The 17,057-nt window shown below is 52.0% G+C and overlaps 5 protein-coding genes across 5 annotated transcripts; 3 read left to right on the top strand and 2 right to left on the bottom strand.

Annotated features, from left to right (window-relative positions):
* Window positions 1–244: 244 nt before the first annotated feature.
* Window positions 245–631, top strand: TGAM01_v209439 (hypothetical protein; the record flags this gene model as incomplete). The annotated part of the gene is made up of 1 exon (XM_018809892.1): window positions 245–631. One exon carries the CDS (start codon window positions 245–247, stop codon window positions 629–631), a length of 387 nt encoding a protein of 128 aa, XP_018656862.1.
* Window positions 632–1,486: 855 nt separating this feature from the next.
* Window positions 1,487–2,638, bottom strand: TGAM01_v209438 (C-5 sterol desaturase; the record flags this gene model as incomplete). Its single annotated transcript, XM_018809891.1, has 2 exons — window positions 1,487–2,276; window positions 2,388–2,638. 2 exons carry the CDS (start codon window positions 2,636–2,638, stop codon window positions 1,487–1,489), a joined length of 1,041 nt encoding a protein of 346 aa, XP_018656861.1.
* A 6,339-nt stretch (window positions 2,639–8,977) lies between these two features.
* Window positions 8,978–11,150, top strand: TGAM01_v209437 (glucose repression regulatory protein TUP1; the record flags this gene model as incomplete). Its single annotated transcript, XM_024550557.1, has 4 exons — window positions 8,978–9,101; window positions 9,285–9,366; window positions 9,440–10,376; window positions 10,461–11,150. The coding sequence occupies 4 exons, from the start codon at window positions 8,978–8,980 to the stop codon at window positions 11,148–11,150; spliced, it is 1,833 nt and encodes a 610-aa protein (XP_024404702.1).
* A 756-nt stretch (window positions 11,151–11,906) lies between these two features.
* Window positions 11,907–12,638, bottom strand: TGAM01_v209436 (hypothetical protein; the record flags this gene model as incomplete). The annotated part of the gene is made up of 1 exon (XM_018809889.1): window positions 11,907–12,638. The coding sequence occupies one exon, from the start codon at window positions 12,636–12,638 to the stop codon at window positions 11,907–11,909; it is 732 nt and encodes a 243-aa protein (XP_018656859.1).
* Window positions 12,639–13,813: 1,175 nt separating this feature from the next.
* TGAM01_v209435 (hypothetical protein) lies at window positions 13,814–16,120 on the top strand (the record flags this gene model as incomplete). Its single annotated transcript, XM_024550556.1, has 5 exons — window positions 13,814–13,971; window positions 14,055–15,130; window positions 15,203–15,363; window positions 15,443–15,508; window positions 15,566–16,120. The coding sequence occupies 5 exons, from the start codon at window positions 13,814–13,816 to the stop codon at window positions 16,118–16,120; spliced, it is 2,016 nt and encodes a 671-aa protein (XP_024404701.1).
* Between the last annotated feature and the right edge of the window lie 937 nt (window positions 16,121–17,057).

The raw sequence follows: 17,057 nt of genomic DNA, 5'->3' as shown, positions 1-17,057 counted from the left end.
GTGCGATCCAGCAAATCGCGGCATCTCCAGACAAAGGCATCGCCCGACCATTCCCGCCGGATCATGAGCCGGTGCATCTGCTAGTCGCCGCATCTCCAGGCTTTACTTTCCTTGGTTTCTTCTTCTCACCACGAGCTTCTTTTCTTCTTTTCTTTTATCATTTCCTCTCTCCTATTCTGCTCCATCGACACTCAGCGCCATCATCCGAGATTACCGAAAACAACTCCTCCAACTAATCATCACCATGTCGTACCTCCTCTACTCCGTCTGCTTCGCCCTCTTCGTCGCTGCCACAGCGCTCTTCTTCACGCGCTCCTTCTGGCTGCGCCGCCTGCACGAAATCCACCTCCCAGGCTCAGACTATCTCTACTCCCGTCTGCCGTCGTCCTTTGCCGGCGACATCGAGGCCGGCCTGTCGAGCAGCACCTTTGACCTCAACGGCAACATCGAGGATGGCGACGAGCGCGCCGGCCTGGACGAGGAGAGCAAGATTGCCATTCTCAAGATCATGAAGAGGCGGCGCATGAAGTTTGACCAGGCGCGCAAGGCCTACATGGAGGAGCGCTTCAAGGCCAACGGCATTGGCGCGGATGGCCGGCCGAGAGATCCCAAGTTTGTCAGCTTCTCATGAGGCGGGATAGACTGCGACTGCATTTTGGTGCCAGCGTTGATCTTGTGATATACTGTCTGGGCCGCTTACAACACATTACAACTCATACAAGCCGGGATTGGAACATCTTCTCGCGCGGAAACATCTATTTGGACTTTTCAATGTCTCGTCTTTTTCTTCTCTTTCCTTTCGATCTTGTCATTTTTACATCTCTCGTCAGCCTGCGCTTGGTCGCAATAAATCCACTCGTTATCGACTTTCTTATACTCTCTTTTCTTTTCTTATTACTGCTTTGTCGACACAGAAAAGCAAACCCCCGAAAAAAACCGTCAGTGGGTGCATACAAGTCCACGTATTGCGGGGCTTTTTCTTTTTATATAACAGAACGCGAGCGTCACTTTTTTTTTGTTCTTTTATTTCATTTCATTATTGTCTGAGCTGGTGTTTTGGGGAATTGTGTCATTATTATTATTACATTCGCCGGGCAATATGCGCCGGTGTGTTCGATATCAGTCTTTAGATGAGCTATACTATACATCATTCAAAGAGACGTTTTGGTTTTTCGTGTTTTGTTTCGTGGTCCCATGCCTCTAAACGCCTCTGCCACCCAAATATGCTTCGAAGAATGATCCAGTTGTGAAAGTATCCCAGTAATGTAATGGGAGTTTTCATCTTGCGTCCCACCCAATGGACTTTTTGAATAGAAAAAAAGAGTATATACACTGCATGTGAAGAGTGAAAAGCAAAAGTGGCAGATTATATAAAAAGTATAAAACCAATCAGATAGCTCGCCAAAGCGTGATGAGACTTTTCATGGTCGTAAAGTTGTAATTGTAAAAATGGGAAGCGCAAGATTTGAAAAATGAAAACTTGCGCTTATTTGTTCTTCTTGGTCTTGAGGTCAGGGCCATAGGTCCTGTCATCAGCACCCTCGACCTCCATGACGGTCTCATCGACGGCCTTGGCCTCGGCCTTCCACTTGTCCTCGGACATCTTGATGTCCTTTTCAAACATCCAGTCCTCGGGCATCCTGTAGGTTCCGCCCAGGCGGTCAAAGGCAGTGAAGAACTGGCCGTAGTTGACCTCGAATCGCGAGTGGTGCAGCGAGTGGCAGGCGGCGCCGTTGACGATGGGGTTGCTGGTAAGGTACTCGCCGTCGTGGATCATGATGGTCCAGAAGTTGACAAAGACGAAGAGGAAAACGTAGGCCATCTTCTGCAGCGGGAAGACAAAGGGGAAGATGTGGTAGGGGATGGACTGGGCAAAGCCGTCGACGGGGTGGAAGGCGTGGCTGGCAAAGGGCGTGGGCATGATCCACTTGTGGTGAGGCTTGTGCAGCGTCTTGTAGACGGACGGGTGGTGCAGGCCGCGGTGAATCCAGTAGATGAGGAAGTCGGTGAAGACGATGAAGAGCGGGAACTGCAAAAAGTTGTACCACAGGCCGGGGCCCTCCTCGGTGACGTCGTAGAGCTTGCCGTAGCCGCGGACCTCGAGCAGGAAGAGCGGCGCGGTCAGCATGGCGATGAAGGGCATGGACTGGTTGGCGTGGACAATCTCGAGCCAGATCTGGTTCTTGAGGAACTTTGGGTGGTTCATGATGCGCTTATCGAAGATGAGGAAGAAGGACAGGGAAGCAAAGATGAAGTAGACGATGATGCCGAAGAGCCTGAGTGCACATTGTTAGCCAGTTGTATTTGAGCAAGATGTACAGCAATTGTTTGCTGAGGTCGAATGTAGGGGGAAGCATTCCAAGCTTCATCTCGCAGGCTTCACGTACCAAGTAATGAGAAAGAGCGTCGCGCCCTGGCGGTAGATGTTGTCTCGCGTCATGGAGCTCTGGTAGGCCGCCTGGCTGGGCTCGAGCTGGAAGTACTGCGTCGCAGGCTCGTAGGACCATGACGACAGGGCCGCGGCCGAAGCATTGGCAGAGGCATCGGGGAAGTTGTAGAGCGCGGCCTTTAGCGGGAAGAGATAGGCGTAGGCATAGTCGGCGATGAAGGTGTCGGTGACTTCGAGCACGACATCCATGGTGGGCGAGTTTGTAGCGATGTCACGCCTCGATTGATTGAAAGTCCTTTCTATTCAGAAACACCCGAGAAGAAAGAACGAGGGAGTGAAGCTGTTGTTTTGCGCGGATTCGGAGATGGCGGGCTGGTCGCGACAGCGAGGAAGGGCCAATTTAAATGCTGGGCCTAGCAAGTCCGGACTTTGGAATAATAAGAGAAAAAAAAAAGAAAAAACGGGGCACAGAGTCAGGGGTTCTGCGTGGATGGCTGCTGCGGTCGCCCGATTGGGGTTTGGCGGCGCAAAAAGTGCAAAGGGGATCAGATAAAGAGGGGGAGAGGCGATCAGTTCGTTTGTCGACAGCTAGAAGGCTTGAGAGCTGTCAATTGGGTGGAGGGCCGGGGTTTGTGGCAGAGACAGTGTTTTGATGGAGGCGGTACTATGTTATTCAACGATGACGGTTGTTATGTTGATACCTGCCTTTTATATATCGATTGTTGATGGCAGTATACACGAACAGTGTGTAAATACTAGTAGCATGCAAATAACACCGATCTACTCCGTATCTGCTATTGCTACCTAGGTACCTACTGCAGCTATTCTTCAACCAACGCATCTCGCTGGCCCCCTTTCCACGGAGCGTCGACCACCCGGCGCCAGGATATGGTGTGATTTGCCTCATAATCCCGAAGCTTCGTACGGCTCTCCGAATCAGATCCAGCAGCGAGCGGAGCCGAGCCTGAAAAGGTGGCCAGAGAGCGAGCTGGAAATGTCCTGATATCGCGGATGGTGCCTGGGCCGTGGCGCCGTTCATTACCTAAGCCGCCTGTTTTGCGGGGAGCCGAGCTGGGCAACGTATTCGCGGTTCGTCGATACGAATACGCGACATGCATGACATTTTGAATTGGATCGCGTTGCGGCGATTGCGGCTTGCAATTATCCACTATGCTAGGAGATTGGGATTGGCAGCCAATTGGCAGCGTTTGCGGTAGGGCAGCTTTCGATGCTTCCCAGCAATTCGTTTGAGCCCGACGATTTCCACTCACACTCGCCCTCTGACCGCCAGACCGTGATCCGATAGGCTGTGTCGGTGCCATCGGGACGCTTGTTCATATTGATGGTATATTGAGCGAGCACGTACTCGTATCTGGAATTGCTACTCCAGCTTTGCCCACAATTTCATGCTTCTATCGTGATTATCGTGCGTTGCTGCACTGCGGTTTGATGTGCCCTACCTAAACGTATGATCACAAGCCATTGGGTACACGATGTTGCTTCTATCCTTCCTTGCATCATACTATAAAGGGTCCTTACATGCGCTTAAGAAGCACAATATTCATCGTCTTCTGTCTGCACCAGCTCTCCTCATGCATGCATAGCAAATGTAAAACTAGCATCTCTTCTCCCAAATTCGGGCGATGAGTAGTATGATGGCAGGATTGCCATGCATGCATAGCAGTGCCGCGTTGGGCATCACGATATCAGACGCGTTGTACAGGTATTTCCGCATGGGGACATGACTGCAGACATCTCAAAGGCTACCAGCCGAGTTCAAATGGAGCTCTAGTTGTCCGACTTCTTCTCTTGCGTCCCTCAGTACAGAACGGGACTTGTATTCAAACACATGGCTGGTCCATTCAGTCGGATACTCAAATAGTACCATTCATGGTATTCCTGGTAATGGATCTACAAGATACAGGGTAGATGCTTCACATGGCGGCTCTACTGGTACTGGTGAATGCTGTGGGTTAACCGCGATTCATTTTGACAAGTCCGAGCTGTGTCCGATCTGCCATTGCCGAAAGCCCGGATCGCGATACCATCTCCATTTCATTGAATGCAAGTGGGCTCGGCATGAGCACGGAACGAGGCCGGGATTTGCTAGCAGCAGACACTTATTCCGCGGAGGAACACCAGTTAGTCGTCACTCACCTCTCTCATACTGCCCAGGCCACATGTGCAAGTAGCGTCGCCTGGGATTAATTGCGGGTAGATACCCGGCCCTAGCCTTGAGCTGAGGTTTGCCGGGTAGCAGCGATGGCGTGTGCTAGGGTCGGAGGTTTGGCGGTTGACTGCGAGCAATAGAGTGCTCCGCCTAATTTACGTGACGCAGTTCATATAATGAACGCATAGATACGCTGGGCATTTAATGATGACATTTTATTATGGGAGACGTTATTCAGCACCCCAATCTCATTATCCAACACCCCGGCTGTAGCGTAACAAGGCAGCTATTCCATATATTAAGATACATGTGTATCACTGCTAAACATTATATATTTAAAAATAGCAACAGTAGCGGCAGTAGCAGTCATAATAGCAGTTAGCAGTAGTAATAGCAATAATACTGGCAGCAGCCCACGCCTAAGCTGGAGGGTTGGATAACAGAATTGGGGCGCTGGATAACGTCTCCCTTTATTATAATTGGTTTTATTCGTACAATGCCTTCTAAGCTACCATGTAATGTTACCTATGTATTCACCCATCCAGCATAGCTTGAGTAAGAGCGTAGATGGAGGCACCCATATTCGGCCATCTGTAGGGTAGCAAGGTACATATAGCCGTACAGATAGCTAAATCGCACATATCCGCGCCTCGATTGCAATGGAGGCTTTTTCTTGTGTGGATCGGACATGGAATATATGGAGTACAGGCGGTGTTGATATCTGACAGCTTTCAATAATGGACCCTCCTTACATGCGCAAGGGCTAGGGTTTTCCAACAATTCCACGTACATGTGCGACCACACCGAACACTGCGCACATGATGTCGCCGACTTAAAGGATCAATAGACAATGGACAGTCCTGAGGACGAGAGTAAAGTGCACGTCGTGATTAGTATTTCTGCATGCAACGTTGGGGCTGGGGTGGATGCTGCAAGTTGCTCGTCTCTCACCCTGGGCACATGTACGAGCTGAATCGCACAGATATAGGGTACGCAGTAACAGAACAAACATGTTTGACGATTGATGGCTGTTTGACGCTACTCACAAAACAGCCGCCGGCTACCCCAAAGCAGAATCTATCCCGCTTCTAATAATACCACCCTGCGATGAGCTAGTTGAGTCCATCCATGTACCTTCGGCGGTATCAGAGCTTAGCACCACTAGTAGTATCAACCATGAGCCCGATACTGGCCCGTGGACAAGGTGAGAGCTTCCAGACACACACCTGACGCCTGTTACATCGTAGGATCACAACTAGTCGGCACCTCACACCTCCCTCATGGCCAGCGGGCGGATGGGCCAATCCTACCGACGGTGCTAGATTAATTACATATATTGCTACCCAACAATTGGCAAACGAGCAGATCGATCATGGGGGCCGCTGCAGCAGAGGGAGCATGTAGCACTACCCACTAGCAGAGGCAATCAATCAATCAATTCTTCATTCGCGCACACACATTGACAGAGAGATATGGAAAGCTGCAAAACGGCAAAATGGGAGAAGTGGCGTAGAAAATTAACAAAGCAGAGCAGGGTGTGTTTTTTTTTTTCCCGTTGGTATCCCGTTCACCAAAGGAAATGTCAAAGAGTGGAGATTTTTAAACGGAGAAAAAAAGAAAAATTAGGAGAGCTTGGGCGAAACAAACGAGGCTGCCAAGAGTTTTGCTTCAGCCTCATGTGGCTGCAGCCGGCCTGGGGAGCAAGCCGCGCGAGACAGTTGTGAGATTCAAGTGGCAACATGGCAAAGCGTTTGACGCAAACGGGTCGCTCGACAAACAGCAGCACAATAAGACTTTAAAGGCTCGCGATTTGTGATGGCAACGTGGTAAAGTGGCTACTTGATCGTTGAGAGGCTTTTGCAAATTGAAGCCATCGCCAAAGCGCCACAGTTACGCCACTGTCTGCGGCCAGCCCAATTTCTCTGATTCAGAGTTTCTGATCCATCAAGTGGCCTTGCAGGAATAGCGCTCACCGACCGGCGTTATCGTCATCTGCCATCCATCCTTTTGCCTTGGTATCATTGGCTTGCATTAGGTAAGCTCGGGTAGTGACATGGCGCGCGCCTCTTTCTGGCTGCCAGCCGCCGGATATCGGGTCAAGCCTGGGTGTGGCCCCGTGGCCCCGTGGCAACATGGAAAATGCCACGATGCAATCAAATCATGGACGTATGTCTGGATGCATCTTTGTAAAGGCATCAACGATGCGTGTCTGATTTGTGCGCCATCATTGTATGTAGCATCGTACCAGCAAGTATCGAGCTGCAAGTCCAGCCGCCGGCACGCGCCAAGCACGACGTCAGCGAGCGCCCCCGGCCTAAGCCGCAAGTGGCAGCCTCCAGAACGGTACCTGGGCTGGTACTCCGGCCGATATCATGGGGAACTCGATATGGCCTGGCCAGGTCTGGGCTGTGGCTGGTGTTAGGCTCGCCGCGTCCAGCAGCAGAGGCCCCCGCTCCCTAAAAGGCTCCCTAAGAGGCGCCCCCCCTTGCCTGCCTAAAACTCCCCTAGTGGATCCCCGCTGGTGGTCCCGACGAAGGGTCCACCGTGGTGCCAGCCCTTGCGCTGCGAGGGCCCACCCGCCTACAACTCCAACCACTGCGGAACCATCCATCAGAGCTAAGCTGCGCGACCCCACCGTGCCGGGCTAGGCATCTGCACGCCCTGGCCCTGCTGCTGGCTGGGGGGGAGAGAATATAGCGGGCGGCGGATTCTGTGCGTGTTAGGGGGATGGATAGAGGGAGCACAGGCTGGAGATGGTTTGATAGGACGAGATGGGAGATGGGATGGCATGGAGAGGGGTGCAGGTTGATGGAGGCGCTTATTCACACACGCTTTGTACGGCCGGTACATGCCGTGCCACAGCCGCGGATGAGTGAGTGAGTAGGCGGCTTTAGTAATATGCACATATTTCCAGAGAATCAGTCAGTAACTTGATGTAACCTGATTTCCTCTTTTACTTGGAATTGCTGCTCCTGGGCGTGTATGCTTGCGCGACATGCATCATGCTGAGAAGACCTTGGCAGCAGGCTTGTTCTTCAGCCTCAGTTCCGTTTCAAGACGCCACGCGCCAGACACAGCGCCGTTCAGCCACGCGCAGCTAGGAGCAACTCTAGAAGTTGAGAGGACGACACCCTCTTCCGATGCCACGCTGATGGCTGCTTTTTCTAGCAGTGCTAGCGCGTAGAAGGTAAAGAATGTGTCATCCGCAGTGCTTTTGCTAAATCTCCTTGCATGTGCATGTGTACGCGGATGCGTGTACAGGCATAGGTGTATACAATACAATGCATACAGGTACTACAGTGCTATATCATAAGGTAGGTATATTGCTGGTGTTGGTGCTGCATGCGTGTAAGAGTGTGCAACCCCTAATAAGAGGTCGGCCATGTGAATTGTGATGCATCTCTACCTCTAGTCGGCCTATTTGTGTTGCCTCATAAACTCCTAGTCTGCCTGTCTGTCTGCCTGTCTCGGGCGTCTCACCTCTGCTGTATGCCACATCTCGCCCCTAAAAACCAATCCTCAGAAACAAAAGAGCAAAACCGATAGTCACGTACCTATCAGCGTGGCCTAAGCTTTTTTCCTTCTTCTTCGCTTTTGTTTCCATCCTCTGCCCACGCCCCTCCCCAAGCCCCAGTCGCAGCCAGGCCAGCGGGTCTGCGCTACCGGTACGAAAAAGCACCCACCCTCTCTGGGCCTGGGTACATGCAGGCCCTGTCGCATGTACATGTGGGCTGCGCACGGAGCACGCTCGCCAGGCCCGCTGCGGCGTGGAGCCTGTACTTGGGCTGCATGTACAACGAGGCGCCCCCCCTTGGCCCTTGGCGGAACCAGCTCTGCTGCTTCTGCTTCTCGCTTCAGGTGCTCCACCGAGTTACCTTATTCCCCCAGCCGCGACGGCCTGTCGTACCTCACAAAGTTCCTCTTCTTTCGCCTTTTTCGCCTTTTCTTCTCCTTCTCTTCCTCCTCTGCCGCTCCGCTTCGACGCAAAACTCCACGCTTCGAATCGAATCACGCCCGTCGCTGCGAGTGGACACGCGATCGCGGCCGCACAGCCCTTTGCCATCCCTGATTTCATCACCGCCTGAGCCGCTCTCAGCCTCAGCCTCACCCGCCGTCAAGCGACAAATTTGTCCTTGATTGTTTTTTCTTGCACTTGTCGCGGAGCTGTGCTATAGCCATAATCAGCGGCCTCACCAGGGTCTGGTTGAGCAACTCGGCATTCCGGGTGTCCCGCCTGCTGATCTCCGGATCGAGGCGACAAGCTGGCCTCAAACCGCCTCTAAATTCTTTTTCCCCCCATCACCACCATCGCCATTTTCTCCAACGCCGAATCGAGTCGAATCGATTGTCGCGCCGCGCCGCACCCGCCATCTCCGTCTTGAATCCCGCAGTCGCCGACATCATCACCAACCATGTCCATGTACTCGCACCGCGGCATGGGAGCTGTGCCTCCCGGCAATGCTCGCCTGAACGAGCTGCTTGAGCAGATCAGAGCCGAGTTCGACAGCCAACAGCGCCAGACTGAGAGCTTTGAGCATCAGAGTACGCCTCCCTTGCAAATACTGTCCAAGCCGACAACCATTGTGCGCGTTTGAGCGGGGTGGATTGTTTTTGAGAAAAGAATAGAAAAATTTAATTTCTTCCTTTTTCCCCTTGAAAACAATCAAAAGGCATTGATTGCAGTTGCAGTGAGAGAATCATGAGCTAACCTATTTCCAATTATAGTCTCAGCGCAAGTCAGTGAAATGCAGCTCGTACGAGAGAAAGTCTACGCCATGGAGCAAACGCATATGACGCTCAAGCAAAAGTAAGCCGCACTTCTCCCACTTACTACAACCCGCATGCCTTTACATGTGGCTAACCGCATCCCAACTCTCCAGGTACGAGGAGGAAATCAACATGCTGCGGCACCAGCTCGAACTTGCTCGTAAGGGAGCTCCGCAGTCTGGTCTGCAAGGACCTCCTCAACACGCAGGGCCGTCTCAGCAACCCCCATCGATTGCTCCTGGAAACGGCCTCTTCAGCGGCATCATGGCCGGTGGCAACCAAGGAGGTCTGGCGCCGCCGCAGCCTCAGGCCACTCCCCAGGATCAGCAGATGGGCCCTCACCACCACCAGATGGCTCAGGGACCCCCAGGACTGCCAGTGCCGCCTCCCCACCCCAACGCGCAGCAGCAGCAGCAGCAGCCGCCTCCTCAGCAGCCCCCATACCAGCAGCAGGCCTATCCGCAGGGCCCCGGCCCCGTCGTGTCTAACGGCATGGGCCCTCAGCCGCCGCAGAGCACCGCGTCGCCCGGCCCAGGTCGCCGAGCCATCAACCGCCCGCCAAACGCCGTCGGGCCCGCGACCCCCCAGATCAACACCCCCGTGCCGTATCCCGGCAATGCCCAGTCTCCGCAAGTGAGCCACCCGACGCCTGACCACGCTCGCATGGGTCCCCGCGCCCCTCCCCCTCCCATCAGCAACGCGCTGGGCGACCTCGAAGTCGATGCCGTTGCGCCGCACAATAAGAAGACGGGCAACGACTGGTATGCCATCTTCAACCCGCAGGTGCAGCGCGTCCTGGATGTCGACCTGGTCCACTCGCTCACTCACGAGAGCGTCGTTTGCTGCGTCCGCTTCAGCCACGATGGCAAGTATGTCGCCACCGGCTGCAACAAGTCGGCCCAGATCTTTGATGTTCAGACCGGTGAGAAGGTGTGCGTTTTGGAAGACCACAGCGCCACCGACATGGCTGCCGATCTCTACATTCGAAGCGTCTGCTTCAGCCCTGACGGCCGCTACCTGGCTACCGGTGCCGAAGACAAGCTGATCCGAGTAAGTTGAACGAATATCATGTAATGGCGGCACACTGCTGTCACTGTCATTCTCCCAATTCGCAAGCTAACCATGGCACTATAGGTGTGGGATATTGCTACCCGAACCATCCGCAACCACTTCTCGGGCCACGAACAGGACATCTACTCGCTCGACTTTGCGCGCGACGGCCGCACCATTGCTTCTGGCAGTGGCGACAGAACGGTTCGTCTTTGGGATATTGAGCAGGGCACCAACACCCTCACCCTCACCATCGAGGACGGTGTTACCACTGTTGCCATTTCCCCCGACACTCAGTTTGTTGCGGCCGGCTCTCTGGACAAGAGCGTTCGCGTCTGGGACATCATGACAGGCTACCTGGTCGAGCGGTTGGAGGGACCTGATGGACACAAGGACTCTGTTTATTCCGTCGCCTTCTCGCCCAACGGCAAAGACTTGGTCAGCGGCAGTCTGGACCGAACGATTAAGATGTGGGAGCTTAGCTCGCCTCGCGGCCCGCAGAACTCTGGCGCCAAGGGCAAGTGTGTCAAGACATTTGAAGGTCACCGAGACTTTGTCCTGTCTGTCGCCCTGACTCCGGACGCCAACTGGGTCTTGTCCGGATCCAAGGACCGCGGCGTCCAGTTCTGGGACCCTCGGACAGGAACAACCCAGTTGATGCTTCAGGGTCATAAAAACTCGGTCATCTCAGTTGCCCCCAGCCCCCAGGGCGGCTACTTTGCCACTGGCTCCGGAGACATGAAGGCCCGTATTTGGTCCTATCGCCCATACTAGAAAGGAGCGATAGAAAGCCAGCCAAGGCAGCCTCGATGTAGAGGAGCGCAGCTTACTGTATTCAGAGAATTCTAGCCGAACTGGGATCTAGAGGAGTACGGGAGCCCGAGGCAGAGGAGATTGGCTAAACAGATGATTAAGCGTCGGTCAAGGAATCCTTCAAAGAGTCCGACAAAAAAGCCTATGGAAACCGCTGGATTAAAGAGTCGTATTGCCGAGGCTGAGAAAATATAACGGCTTCAGTGGACAAGCTCGAGACGTGGAAGCGAAACAAGATGGGATTTTGGAGAGGGAAGCGTAGGAAAAGAAATGATATATTCCCCTGACCCAAGTCCAGTTCTTTCTTTTTTTTTGTTATTATTTTACAAGTTTGGAATATGTGTTTATGAGGGAAGATTATGCGGGAGAGTGGTTCTTTTTATCTTTACCTTTAAAGAGGGCTGGCGCATAGGTGGGAAAGCACAGCCTTATTTAAGACAATTGTACGGTATGAGGGTGGGGAGGGCTAGGAGATGGGTTCCATTTACTTATTAATTTGGCCTTGCTTTGCTCTTGAAATGTACCTCCCTTTTTTTCGGGTTGACATGAAATCTCATAATTGGCCAAGTCGGAACAGTAGTATGTGATGTTGGAAATTGGTCTTGATAGTTATATGCTAGTTATATGCTAGTTATATGCTAGTTATATGCTAATTGGTATAAAAACGGATGCTGTAAATGAATAGGGTATAATATGATTAAATCATGAATGCTGTCTTTATGCCAGAGAGCCAAAGAGGCTGGATAGTGCGTCTCCTTTGCCTTTTTTCTTTTTCTTCTTGTCTTTTGATATTGATGATGATGATGGGGATGCTTTTAGTTTGCTCTTGGGCGGTTTTGTGGCTTCGCGGTCGATTGGACTGCCTTGTTGCTGCTGCTCACTCGATAACATACGTTCTGTTGAAGTGGCTGAAGGCAGTTCCTGGCGAGCTATTGCTACGCCCTTGTCTTGGTTTGCGAGGTCATTGGCGCGATTGGTTTTTGGTTGTGGATTGGGGATGGAGCTGTCATTTGAGAGGGGAGAGAGGGCGGTGTGAATGCGGGCGAGGATGGCGAGGAGGAGGAGGCCAAGGGGGGCGTGTTGGTTGTCGGCGGCGAGTTGGGAGAATGCCCTGTGTTGTATGAGATTTGGTAAATTTATGTTTGCATTGGGAGGAGAGTAGAGGTGGACGTACACGTATGCTCTGGGGATAAAGTGCTTGTTTAGCCAGATTGCACGAGGAGGGATAGTTTCACGACGAGGAGTTGGGCGTGCAGAGAGCGATGCGGAAGGCGAGAGATCGTCGATGAGGTTGCGGATTGTGCGGCGCAGAGAGCGGAAGACGGGCCACCAGTGGGCGAGGCGGTGCTGGTTGTGGTGGCGGTGGTTGAAGGCGTTGAGGATGGGGAGGAGGGGGGAGAAAGAGGCTGCGGTGAGTGGTGGTGGTGGTGATGATGACGATGATGCCATGGTTGTGGTTTGGTTGATTGATTGATGCCGAGATGGGGATGGATGTTTTTTTGATAAGGCTGCATGGATGGGTGATAAGAGTGTTATCTGGTGGTGGATTAAGTGCGTAATAGGGATTGAGCTAGTGCGGGACGGTGATTATCAGCGCCAATGGGACGATACGACGAAGCGATATGAAGAGCTGGATGGGAAGAAGGATATCGGTAGATGGTATGAGATGCTATAGAAGAGTCTGCATAATTGTGTACGTTGGTAATCGTGATATTTCCCAGGTAAATGCAGTGTATTGAGTGCCTGCTGTATCCAGACCAAGTCTCACGACTGCCAAGTTGGCTGATCTGATCTCCCTCCTTGCAGGTCAGTTGATGTTAGTGCCAGGGCCGGCGCAGTGCGGTGCAGCGTAGTGGAGTTTGTGCACCTCGTACCATGGAGCAGCCTCTCAGGTAGCTCTACAGCAATCTGTCTACCGTCGATGATACAACCTTACGTACCCTCTACTCACCCCCACACTTGCCTCTACCGCGCCATCGAAACCAAGAGATAAGCTGTGCCTTTCTCTCTGCTTGTCTCGGCATCGCGTCACTATCATGCAGCTGCTGCTTGCTAGCCTCCTCTCTCCAACTTGCCTGGTTCCCGCATGGACCAAGTTCCAACCCAGTCCACCTGACTCGGACAGCGGTGTTTTTGTGTCCTGTTTGCTTGTTTTTATGCCCATGTTGTGTCCTACCTTGGCTGGATACCCTGCTGGTTAGCACTACTAGGAATGGCTTGTGTCGCTTCTAATTTTTTTCTCTTTTCTTTTTTTGCTATTAGCGCCGTGATATGATGCTGCTCAGAGGCGGAGGGGGGGTTGGCGCCACCCCTCACGGGCCATTCTTGTTTTCGACGCTATAGATATCTCTTGGCTTGCTGCGATCTGCGCACCTGGGAATATCTTCCTTTTTTTCTCTTCTTTATTTTCTGGCTGCTTGGTGCTGCTTCTTTGCGGGAACCTTACTCTACTTTATCTCTCTGCTCGTACAATAGACATATATCCTTACTAGGGACCGCGTTCTCTGCTGGACTTGCACGTGCCATCCAACACATCGCCGCCGCCGGAATTTCATCAACTGCCGCGTCCCAACCACCACCGCTCGGTTACTCGCGGGCATCGAGAATCGCTGTACGGCAGCTAAATGGCACCGTCTTCGCGGAATCCGACGACATGGAACGAGTACGACGGCGTGGCTTCGCCCACCGGCAGCGTTTCGTCAAATCCCTTTGATGAGGAACGGGAGTTGCTCGATGACGATGATGGCGCACACGTAGCTGGTCGACACATTGAGCGCAGACGGTAAGCTGGCATGGACAAGAAGAGAATCATCTTGGAAACAAAGGAGTATTTGCGTCGCTAACATATCGATTGCTTTCCTCCAGGTCTTCTGTCACTGACCGTCTGGCCGCCATGGCTGACGTTGGCGGCGTCAACAGCTTCCGCTCTTTCGCCCGTAGTTGGCAGCGCGCTGCTGCTTTCCCAGAAGTCATTCCTCGTCGCCCGAGCTTCATCTTGGCTACGGACCAACAATTGGCCGGCGATGCGGGCGAGGATGCCGAGTATTCGCGGAGCTCTGACAGCCTCAACGCCCACGCTTCAAGCGGGCTTGGACGACATTCGGATGGGTCGCCACGGCTGGGCAGTTCGTTTGCTGGTTCGAGCAGCAACATCGTGGGTTCGCATTACAGAGACCGGGAGAGCAAGCCGCTGGACGAGGAGATGGCGAGCGGTGCGTTGCCTGCTACCTTTTCGAGCCATTCTAGCGTCTTTGGATCGTCTCCTTACCTGGCTACGGAGTCTATTATCGGTAGCTATGGTTCGTATCGCAGCGGATATGGCACGATGGGCGGGCCGTCTCTCATTCGACATCGACCGTCTATTATCCGAATCAGCGGCCAAGCAGAGGATGAAAGTGGCGACGAGGATACTGCTGCCTTTGGCGAAGAGCAGCCGATCATGGTAAAGGAAGTCAAGCAGGGAAACAAGGTCGTTTTGACGGTTGACGGCCAGAGCACTCTGCCTCAGTCCGTTTTCAACTCTATTAATGCTATTATCGGCGTTGGGCTGCTGAGTTTGCCGCTGGCTTTCAAGATGAGCGGCTGGATATTCGGTCTCATCATACTTACTTTGACGGCCGGCGTCACGGCGCATACGGCCAAGTTGCTGGCCAAGTGTATGGAATATGATGCTAGTCTCATCACATATTCGGATTTGGCGTATGTTTCGTTTGGTACTAGAGCTCGCGTCATTGTGTCGTTTCTGTTTACGATAGAGCTCATTGCTGCTTGCGTTGCTCTTGTCATCTTGTTTTCTGATTCTCTTGCGCTCTTGCTGCCTGGTGTTGCGGGTGTAAATTTCTGGAAATGTGTTTGTGCTGTTGTCACTCTTGTTCTCAATGCCTTGCCGTTGCGGTGGCTGAGCTATACAAGCGTCATTGGCATTTTCTCTACTTTTTGCAGTGAGTTTCCTCTGGCTTCTTCCTATCTGACTTGACTATTCTCATACTAACGAAATCGTCTTCTTCCTCTAGTCGTCTGCGTTGTCATTGCCGATGGTCTTGTCAAAACGGAAGCTCCCGGCTCTTTGTGGCAGCCTGCCACTACGCATTTGTTTCCTACAAACTGGTTGGCGTTGCCTCTTGCGTATGGCTTGATGGCCAGTCCCTGGGGAGCTCACTCCGTTTTTCCTTCTGTAAGACCACCATATGATTGTTCCATTCTCAGTTAGAAGATTTTACCGTGAAATTACTCATCTCTGACACTTGGAACAGATTTACCGAGACATGCGTCATCCTCACAAGTGGGGACGGGGTGTTGCCATTACTTTTTCGTTTTCTGTACGTATTGTCTCCGCAAATCTCATGGAGCATTGAATTGCTGATGATAATCCATAGTATGTCTTGGATACCTGCCTTGGCGTTATTGGCATCCTCATGTTTGGTGACGGCATCAAAGAGGCCATCACTTCCAACATCATTAGGAGCTCTGGCTTTCCCGAGGGTCTGACCATCTTCATGTGCATCTGCGTCACCATCATTCCCCTCACCAAGCTACCACTCAACGCTCGTCCCCTCATCACGACCGCCGATGTCCTGTGCGGCCTCCACCAGTCTCATCACCACCACCATTCCGCGCCCAGTCCCGCAGATCGACAATCTGATTTTATCAAGTCATGTCTCAGGGGATTAGTTCGCGTGGTCGTTGTCCTCATATTGCTTTGCATATCCATCTTGTTTCCGGCGTTTGACTCTGTCTGTGCATTTCTCGGCGCTGCTCTCTGCTCTCTCATCTCCATCATTCTGCCTATTCTCTTTTATCTCAAGCTTTATGGAAAGGACGTTTCGGTCAGGGAGCGTATTGTGTTGCTGTGCTTATTGGCGGTGTTTTCGGTGCTGGGGCTTGTCGGTACCGTGTGGACGTTTTTGCCCAAGGATCTTATTGGCGTTTAGGGACGGGAGGATATGAGGAGCATTTCTGCATTTGGCATTTAGCATGTGGCATACGATGAAGACTTAATACACTCTGTACGAAGTTAAATGTTAACATATATGCACTGTGATATAATGCCTTGAGGTTTTCGTTATTATCATGTATAAGTTCCGTTACTGGATACCAGATACGCCTTCTTGATAATGTATAAACCGTCTCTATGCATAACTACATTTACCTATTGAAGAAAGTTGCGAAGTGGCGATGAGTTGCTTACAGCTTTGCCCTTATTAATGGGACCAAGTGTCAACGCTATCTCAGGCTTCTCTCAGACTTCGAAGTGTTCTTTGCTGTTCATACAGGTACAAGTGATACATTTCTTTCCCGCCTTGCAATGCCGTGTAATGGATGGCAGTAAATCCCATGGTTGGTCGGCCTGGCCCTATTGGCTTGTGTATTTATAGAGCTTTTTTCGTAGTTTGATGTCAGACTTTTGCGCTTGTAATCGTGCTTGAGAGTTGACGAGTTCTATGAAGAGGAATTTCTTCCATCTTCCAGTAAGGGACAAATCAAGGGCTCTGATGCCTGCTGGCTTCGTATAGGTAGCCTTTTCATTGCGTTGCATTGTTGACTCATCGACGAAAAAATCCATCTTCGGCGCGGAAACCTTATCTTGAACCTTGTAAGCGATCTTGATGATCTGGCGTCGTTGGCGCTATTGGACCCAACGTGGCTGAATATAGTATTCCTTTTTCATGGGATACCCTTATTAACCCCGTACAGTCCCTCTAATGCACCGTCCTTTACGGGTCTTAAAACTTATACAACTGCATTGGAAATAAATCTCGATTTTATGAACAATTTATCGAAGACCAATGTTACTCTACTAACCACGATATCCCGCAATATCACTTGAAACAAATATCCAATGCCATCATGCTAGATACTTGTATTGAC

This window comes from Trichoderma gamsii (assembly GCF_001481775.2).
Source record: "Trichoderma gamsii strain T6085 chromosome Unknown Scaffold_46.2, whole genome shotgun sequence".
Taxonomy (NCBI): domain Eukaryota; kingdom Fungi; phylum Ascomycota; class Sordariomycetes; order Hypocreales; family Hypocreaceae; genus Trichoderma; species Trichoderma gamsii.
The sequence above is the reverse complement of the archived record's forward strand: the minus strand, read 5'-3'. Positions and strand labels throughout refer to the sequence as shown.